At 44.8% G+C, this 9631-nt stretch overlaps 1 protein-coding gene across 1 annotated transcript; it reads right to left on the reverse strand.

The window, feature by feature from the left end:
* Positions 1-1508: 1508 nt before the first annotated feature.
* Positions 1509-2199, reverse strand: PtA15_6A604 (uncharacterized protein; the record flags this gene model as incomplete). Its single annotated transcript, XM_053170327.1, has 2 exons — positions 1509-1813; positions 1929-2199. 2 exons carry the CDS (start codon positions 2197-2199, stop codon positions 1509-1511), a joined length of 576 nt encoding a protein of 191 aa, XP_053021529.1.
* Positions 2200-9631: the final 7432 nt, after the last annotated feature.

Genomic DNA, 9631 nt, shown 5'->3' on the forward strand with positions numbered 1-9631 from the left:
GTGGTTCCCAAAATGGAGTAGAAGAAGGACCAGCATGTTTTAAAAATGGTGGGTTTTTTCAAACCCGTCAATTACTTTGTCATATTTGATACCCCCTAATTACATAATGGTGGATTTGCTTTTATTTGATACCCCCTAATGTTAAACATTGACGGTGACAATGCCAGTCACTTTTGAGATTAATTTATTCCCTGAAATGTGTAATTATTTGAACTAGAGGCCAAAGCGGCTACGCCGCAGCAGGATTCAACCCCCAGCAAGGCCACCTTATTCCCTCTCACTACCCCCTATTGGCCCATACCCCCACTACAACTACAACCACATCACATTACCACTGTTTTTCTTAATCCACTGCAGCCACTTGGGAAACTCTCTATTATCCCGGGCCAACATTGTAGGTTTTTAAAATCCACATGTACTCAATCAGATATTCTGGGATTTGCCCAAATGTAGCTGGTGGATGCAAAAAGCCATCTCTGTATGTATATCTGTACTTTGTTGAAGAGAAAACAAATCACAAATAACCTGTTGGTTCCTTGTGGGTATATGAGGCAAAGCTATGACCACAAAAAACCTACTCAGTGCAAGGTTAAATTGTGAAGAAGAAGAAAAACAAGTACATGGTGATCCAAAGTGAGAGAGTCAGCAGATCAGGCAGGGGTCAGAATAGGGGGGTAAATAGAAATTTGTGGATCAGATATTTGGGATTTTTAATCAGGAGGGGCGCACATCCAAGCTTCATCATTCCAATGAGGCAAGGTTTGGCAGTCTCAACATGGCTTAGCCTCTGAGCCTCTGAGGACACGTGGGCAACAGATTTTTCCCGGAGGAGCTGCAGCTGGCCCTGCAAGTTGAAGATGGTCTGGAGGTTGTGGGCTTACTCTTGGGGTCATCAGCCACCCGCCTGAGCACGCGGATTTCTATTTTGGATTTGTTTTGATCAGTTTTATTTGTGGCGCGGCAAGTTTTGAGCTTTTTGATGTTGTGGAAAATATGATTGACTTGAATTATTGCCTCCAGATACAATGCGGGATGCACAATTATCCACTGCAAGGAGCGGGTGAGATCCCTCTGTTTATCCGTTAGCTGATGGCCAGTGGACCATGCCCTTTGTTACACTCAAGAGATGCCTATTGGATTCAAGAAAACAAATCAGTGGTCTCAATTAGCTTTGTTATCAGACATCAGGGGTGGGGGAGGACTGACACATGTGATTTCTTGAAAGGTCAGCTTCACGGCTGCACATATGCAACCTAAGATGAGTTGAAGCCAAGTTCCACACGGACCAAAATATTTTGAAAAATATGTCAGTCCTGTAGACTTGGCCAAATCTAAATCACACACAGACAGGCTCATAAATCAGGTACATTGCCCAGGGCTCAACACCATATTGTTGTTGGAGTTCCGCGACCCAAGATGCCATCAAGTTGTACTATTTTTTACAAGGCTTTGATTTAGCGTGTGCTGGAGCTCTCTGGGGGAGAGGATCTGGTTTCTCTTGATAGATTTCATGGCTGGTTAGGATGGCTGTTCCCCGCGGGCCTGAGGTAGCAGACTATGAGCACCTTCCCCGCGCATCCCTTTCCAAGCACGCGCATGATCTCGAAGTCCTCAAACGTTAATTTGTGGCGCTTGTGTTGGACCGGCCGGCCTTCCGTTGTTGTCTGGGGCAAGGTCGAGATGGGTTCAGGGACAACGGCGGGACTGGCGGCGAGGTTCGCGGGGCCAACCACGACTGCAGCCGCCGCTGGCTCGTCGAGCGAGGGGGGGGCCTTCATGGACGGCGGATGGCTCTGGTGGGTGCTCGGCTGGGCTGATTGTTGAGGACGACGAGGCAGCAGCAGCAGCAGCGTCAACGGCGACGGATGCAAGGCCGTTGAGGCTCGAGGCCAGCGAATGGTAGTCCCGCTTCGGGGGCTTGCGTTCACACTCAAAGCTGACAAACGAATGCCAGTCCTTCGCGTCCCTAATGATCTTCGGGATTTGTTCCCCGCCAGAACCGCCGGAGAGGGAGCGTTGGTCCAGGGCGGTGAGGTAGTGGCCGAGCTGGTGCTTGTGGCGGTCGTCGCCAAGGTCGATTGGGCTCACGTACTGTTTCTTCTCATTGGCCGACTCGTGGGGGTTGGGTTGCCCATGAATCAGCTTGGCTGGGATTGATTCTTGCTTGACCCTCTGGTCCTTGGTATGCTGACCCGACATTGTACTCCAAGAGCTTGGAGAGCTTGTCTGTTGGGTGGTTGTTTGTCAGTTCACGCACCACCTGGACTCACCTGGATCCAATGGATCTAAAAATAAATAACATATGTTTATAGTTTGGGCGAAGTGTGTGGGGTATATATATGTATGTACTACTTACTTTGACAAAGACAGTCAGGAGGGAGATGAAGAAGCCAAAGTAAGGTCAACATCAGTAGAGAAGACTGCGTACGGAGGGCTGACGGAATTCAGTGGGTCCGTTGATGCCGCTGATGGCCAGTCTGACAATCCGTACGCTGACCCTAAGCTCTCGACGAATATCCCACACGGGGGGCTGCGGTTCCCGCCTACGGACATGAGGCTTTGCGACAATGATTGGCTGGACTCGGCCATTGGATCAAATATTGAATGCTTAAGGGCCGCGCAGGCATGACGGGCAGATGGGTAACATTTATGTTAATATTTACATGCCAACAGTTCATGTGCCTGATTAAAAGTGGTGGGGTTGAGCAGGAAGTAGGAGAGCGGGGCATCAAAAGGAGGCCCGACGGGAATGGGGCCTGTGTGTGGCAATCAAGCCGGGTCTGATTTGAACCTGCAGGCTCGTGCAGGAAGAACTCGCGCGAGGTGTGTCCGGCAAAGGGGGTGGACGAGCCCGGGCGGAGGTAGGGCTTGGCCCTCGCGCCAGGCACCAAGCAAGGCGTGGCGTGGGGCGGTCTTGGGTGGTGTTTCGCCAGGGCAATGGGCGGGCATGGTATCAGTAGCGTCCCCGTGGTAGTTACGGGTTGGCGAGGCGTGGTGTGGCAAGAGGTGTGGTGCGGTGGTGCTGGTGGGTATATAAGGGGAGGGAAGTGGGACCATTGATCCGCAGGGGATTCGGTTTCGTCCGCCCCCTCCCTGGGAGCCCCCTAGCTGCTTGGTTAGGCCCTCCCTGGACAGCTTACCAACCGGCCCACTTTTGCTCGTTGCTCCGACACAGCTGGAGGGTCATCCATAGGGCCTTTGGGTCTTTGGGGATATTCAACGTGCCAAGTGAGATTAAGGGGCAAGTTTTGCCCCTTTTTGTGAGAAAAAAACACCCCAAAACTTAGATCTACAGATCTAGAATTCTGTGGATTTAAGAAAGTGGGATCATTCTTTGAATTCACACTTAATAAATCTTGGGGGTATGTATTGTGTTTCCACAAAAGCTTGGATCGGAGCTGCTTCTTTTTCATTTTTAGAGTTTCCCCACCAGTGGCAACCAGATGGAGATCCATATGGCTGCCAGCTTGAAAATCCCTGCCTGGTCCTCCACCGGAAATGTGAGCAATCAGGGTTGTTCCGCACCAAGTCCACCAATAAACTCAGACTCAGAGCTGAGATGACCCAAGAATTCCGGGCCAAATGCATCATGTTCAGAATCCTCAGCCAGCCTGTCCAGTGTCAACACACACCATTACTCTTCAGTTGCACTGTCCACCAAATGTCCCCTCAGGCTTGAGCATATGCCGTTTTCCTTTATTCCAGAATCCGAACATGTCCAATTCATCAACTCATGCCCAATCAAACAACCCCTCTTCCCCCAAAGGCCAAAAGTGGTTGCAAACAAAAACAGCCCAAAGAAGCCAACCAAGAAGATGATGTTAGTGCATTGTTCTGAATTTTCTGGGCAATGAAAAACTAACCAGAGCTTTGCCTTAGGATGACAAAATATGTGTGAAGATTCCCCTTGGACGCCTTGGGGTTTGAAGATCAACAGTAATGATTTGGCTCTGTTCCGCTGATTTGTTGCATGGAAAGCCAAAGATGATAAATTATACAACCAATGGTGCTGGGGTCTCAGTGTGACCAAAGAGAGCAACGGGGTCGTCTCAATAGATCAAAAAAAAACCGGACTCAAATGTTTCTTTGATGATGGTACAATAACCCCAGGCTAGCTTTGATATCTGATTTTTGCTGACTGCATTCTGTGTTGTCCCTTAGCTTGCAAACAAACACAGTCAAAACACCAAGATTGAGAGTCAAACAATTGAGTGCACCAATAAAGAAGTCAACCCAATTGTAAGCCTTCTTTTAGCCAATCTTGTCAGACATATCATTTGTTGATAAGCGCGTTTGATTTGGTCAACTAGCTTGCCAATGTCCATTGTCAACCACCATTAAACAACTAATTTGAATACTGTGATATCAGTGATGTCTTTGTTGACAACCTTCTGGTCTACATCTGTGTGGAGCAGCACACTGATTGCTACCAATTATTTGCCTTTCCAATAGTCATCACTATGCTCCAGAATCCAAGATATGCAGTCCCAGCTGGAATAATTGCCATCCTGTGTGATAATGTAGACAATTACCGACTCCACTCAGAAAGAAAACAACCCAGTGTGTGACCACTCAGCATCCTTTTTTTAGTAGTATTGTGCTTGATTCCAAAGATCTTGTCTCTTTTCTATACAATCTCAATCCTATTTTACAATTCAATACTTCTTAGCTGAATCAATCACTTCTTATTGTTTCTTGGTTGATTTAAAATTTTAGCTATGGAAAATAGATGGCCAATCAAGGAGTACAAGATAAATCCCAAATCAGGAGTCTGCAGGGACAGCATAGCAACAATGATTGTATAGCTTGTCACAAAGATCTTGGGTTATCAGCTCGGCAAACAAATCCCTGATTGCCCATTCAGGCTCAAGAGTATAGCTGAGTATCTGAGTTGCGCAGGGGTGAGCCTTCAGGGTGGCAAAGCAGAGCTCAATGGGATTGAGCTCTGGACAGTAAGGGGGCAAAAATCGGAGTTGAACTCCAACGGCATCACATAGGGACTGAACTCTATTGCCCCTGTGAATACAAGCACTGTCCAGAACAAGAACAGAGTGTACCGCAGGATATCAGTTCATTCTTGGAAGCTAAAATACCAGTGCGCACATCAGTATGATTGGCTTTCACTGAGACCCATCAGGAACAGGGCGGTGTGACTCACCAAGTCCCACTTCATATAGTGCTCAAACTTGGGCCCGTTGAACGTATCTTCTCTGACCTTCATAGCAAGCACACCGTCAAAACCAATTGCGGGTAAGAGGGTGAACCGTTTGGCATTTGCTTGGATGATCATGCGGGTCAAAGGGGTCCCTTTTTTGGATCTTGCAAAAGTTTTGAGCAAGTTGCCACTACAGATGGCACTCTCATCTGCCGGGATCTCTCATCAGTATTGAACTGTTTTCAGTTCGGGATTGGAAATGCAGCTCACCAGTAAAGACCAAGAACTCTCCTGGGAAAAACATCATCTCTTCAATAAATGATTGTTTTGCAAATGTGGGAAGTATTGGCCTTCTTCAAAAAGGTGAAGTATAAGCGGTCAACCAAGTTTGTATGGATGGCTTGGACACTCATCAAAGGATTGCCGTTTGGATCTCAGATAAGAAAAGTCCTGGCTTGTCTCGCACAAGAGTTATCATGAAATGGCAATCTTCCAAATTAAGCACGTGGGGCCTACCGAGTTCCTCATAAGTGTCTGGGTTCCTTATCACACTTTGGGTTTGTTCATAGAGGACAATCCAACAAGTAAAAGATTGGGGAGAAATGTTGTAGCCAAGAGAGTCACATATAAAGGCTTTTGGATGCCCTTGTAGTGATATCCTGACCGCAGCAACCTTTAATGTTGAAAGAGACTCAGGAGCAGAATTAAAATTTTAAAAAGCATAACTCGAAATGGATAAGAACTGACCTGTGTTCCCGGGGAATAGGAGACAAATCCCATTGTCAATAATTCTTCTGGATCAAAATTGGGAGTAAAATCCCTGACCTGCCAATGGTGGCGCGCTTGAGGGTATGGCGACTGGAGTGGTGGAGGTGTGTGATAATGATTGTGTGGCAAGGCCTGAAAGCACATCGGTGTTGAAGATGCATGGTTAAGTTTTTGTTAAACTTGGAACTCGGATGCTACTGTCATCACCAACATTTCCGGTGGATGACAGGCAGGGATTTTCAAGCTGGCAGCCATATGGATTTCCAGCTGGCTTCCACTGGCGGGGAAACTCTAAAAATAAAAAAAATAAAAAGCAGCTCTGATCCAAGCTTTTGTGGAAACACAATAATTAGAATCCATCTCTCACCACACAAAACATAAGAGAAAATTTAAGAAAAGGATTTCTAGTATGTTTAGTATGCAACAAAATGTTCAACAGAAAATTAGTCAACCACCCTCAATAATACTTATTTTTGCTTGAGTTTGCCTGAACATTTTCTCCTGAATTTCCTCTCAAGGGCTTGTTGGGTTTCAACTGAAGCCTGATTTTGTATATGAAATGCTCAGACAGATGGTTCAAATTCAGTTACTGCTTGGTTGGAGATCAACACACTCCTCTCAGCAGCCCATTTCAAATTTTGGTCAACTCAATTAATGTTAATTTAATGTTTTTTATGGAAATGCAAATACATTCAAACCAGCTTCATGTATTCACATAAAAATGATTGATTTGTGCCAAGACAATATGTTACAGGCATCTTCTCTTCCAATCCGCAAAACTAAAGCAGTCATGTGAGGATATGGATGTTTCAAAACATTTGAAAGAAAATATCAAATGTTTTACTCAAATTTTATCCAAGAAAACAAGCAACATAACACAAATGAGACTCAGAGATCAATGATGCAAAAAGCTTGAAAAATTTGAAAATTGATAAAAGTTTATATGTACAAGTTTTATATCTATTGATTATTTAAAAGATTATCAACAACACCAAAATATTTATCAGAATCACCATCATCATAAGTTCCATTAATGTAGTTTTTACAGGTATTGTGTAACCGTAACGCAGGTACAGGCTCAAAGGGGACTAGGATAGGTCACTTTTGGGTTGTTGATCCAGGAACTCTTGTCTATTTCAAAGTTATTTCTTAGGGGAAAGCACTCTACAACACTGATCCGTATTATATGAAATAAAAGATGACAACAATAGACATAATTGAAATGTGTCTATAAAGAGCTAACATGACAAAGGGGCGCTGCCATACGTACAGGCGGCATCATGAAGAATGAATAGAAACCTGTAATGTAAGACTAATACCGACCAAAGCTGGTAACATAAGTGAGAAGTAAGTGACCCTAGCTAGAAAAGCTAGTTGTAACAAGACATTCTCCTGTTGTAACTTGTCTGGGTCCTGTTGGGCCCTGACATCTAGGCCCTATTGGGTCCTGTCTACTGTAGCCCGGCTACAGTTACTTGCTTTGGTTGCAACTTGAAGAACCGTTTCTATTTTGGTAAAATCTGTTGAGCACAAAATATAATTCTGCAAAGGGTATCTGGTTTGAAATGAAGCGCTGAATGTTAGTCTCTAGAAACAAAGTGCCCATTTTCTATGCTGTATCCCTGCGCTTTAGTTACAATTCAACCAGTGATTTGAGAAGTTGGAATAATCATAGCAAAAGCAAGAGGAAGATTGGATGAATCACCATCATTGGTGTGATGATGATTGTGAAAGACATGTGACAAAAAGATGATATTCAAAACCAAAGGGGGATTTGTCACATGAATCCTCATTGAATTTTGCCACATACACTTCATTTTTTCAACTGCTATGTTTCCAAAATTGTGCACATATTCCAAAATATTTCTCCTGCTTGAGCCAATCCCTCCATGAGATCCCTGAAACCAATAGGAATTTTTTTGTTGATAGCCGCTTGATCACAATATATACCTAGAATCTCAAGGCTGTCATATCCTTTTCTCCATCCTATAGCCCACATTATACCACCACATGTTTGTGATTTTGACACCACCAACAAGGTAAACTCCTTGCAGCTGTGTAGGAATATTCAGACAGAGGAAATCATGTTTGTGAGTGGAATAAATTCAACAATAGCAACTCACTGATTTGTTTTCTTGTTGTAGAGTTTATTATAGTTGCTATCAATTTTAAAGAAAGAGTTTTTCACCATTTCTAGATGGGATTCACATTCCTTCAGATTTTCTTGGCGCCAGGTTGAGGACCATCTGTAGCAAAGTGATCCAAGCTATTCACAACCCCTTTCTTCCTCATTCTTCTAATCTTATTCTGGTTTCTTTTCTGTTGCTGATTAGGTGTCATATAACTGAAGCAATCATTTTCCACATGAACAAGAGTGTTTGCACAATTGGTATATGAAAGAATGTTGAATGCTAACCAAAGAGCAACAGAAAAGAAGTCATTATCAAGATAGATAGAATTTGAAATTAAGGGTAAAAAAGCACAACTAATAGGTTGGTTTGTGGAAATTAATTGGTATGCCAAAAATTCATTTGTCCAACCTTGCCCTTCCGCGCTTTCTCTTTTTGGGTTGAAGGAATGTATAAAGGCACGGAATCTGCATGATACAGTCCGGCGGTGGGTCAGCTGACACGTGTCGGTCCGGGGTCTCCAATCTTGGTATGTGCATTGCTAGACAAGCTGACTAACCTGCACGATACAGTCCGGCAGTGGGTCAGCTCACACGTGTCAGTCCCGGGTCTCCAATCTCTGTGAGGAAAGAGAGAGGATCCCGGGCACGTGAGAACTGGAACTGTAGGTGCGCGTTGGTGACAGTTAAGGTTGGTACCTGTCACCGACTAGGTTAGAATCTATGTACATAAGAGGGAAGTACATAGATAATAAAGCCTAGTTTTTGCATAAGTGCATACCCAACTCTACAGGATGGCATTGGCTGAGCGGTTTTGGTATCTTCCTCAATACTTGGCAAATTGGAGGGGGATTGAGATTGGTCCAATCTTGCTCCAAGAATGCTGTCAGTCTCCATGTCAATACTAGCGTCAGGACTGGGCACATTGGAGGAACATGACTCAGAAGCCTCACCATTATTAGGGTGGGTGGCAATTACTAGAGTCCTGAATTCATGTAGCTTGCCAGGGGCAACTGCAGCAAGGCAGCGAGTGCGTCAAAGAGATGTTCCAGCGCCTATTTGAATTGTTTCCTCTACAGTAGTCGCAGAAGTAGCAGCTGAAGTGCCAACAGCGTCAAAATTGAAAATTCTATGCCCTCAAGGAGAGGACTCACAAGGAATGAATTGAATGTTCATTTTGTCAGCTGGAGCTCAAGCAACTTTGGTAGCTGAAGGCAGGGGGGGACGAAAGAGGATCCTTGAGTACAACAAGAAACAGTCAATTAGTCTCAGGAGTAGAGCCAGGCCGACAAAACAAAGCGGTTGGTGTGTTTGACCGCTGGAGAATTGGCAACCTTGCCAGAAGCGACAGCAGTGGGGAGGAGGGGAAACACCCCTGTGTAGACTGGTGCGCTGGCAATGATTCAAGGTCCTGACAACAATGGAAAAAGAGTTTTTTAGTTTAATACATTTTTTTGAGAGATCTTACCAAAGTGACAACAGTGGCATAGCCTATAAGGGGTAGGGGCAACATCCATGTGTAGACTGGTGCGCTGGCAACGATGCAAGGTCCTGACAGCAATAGAAAAAGATGTTTTTAG

This window comes from Puccinia triticina, chromosome 6A (assembly GCF_026914185.1).
Source record: "Puccinia triticina chromosome 6A, complete sequence".
Lineage (NCBI taxonomy): Eukaryota > Fungi > Basidiomycota > Pucciniomycetes > Pucciniales > Pucciniaceae > Puccinia > Puccinia triticina.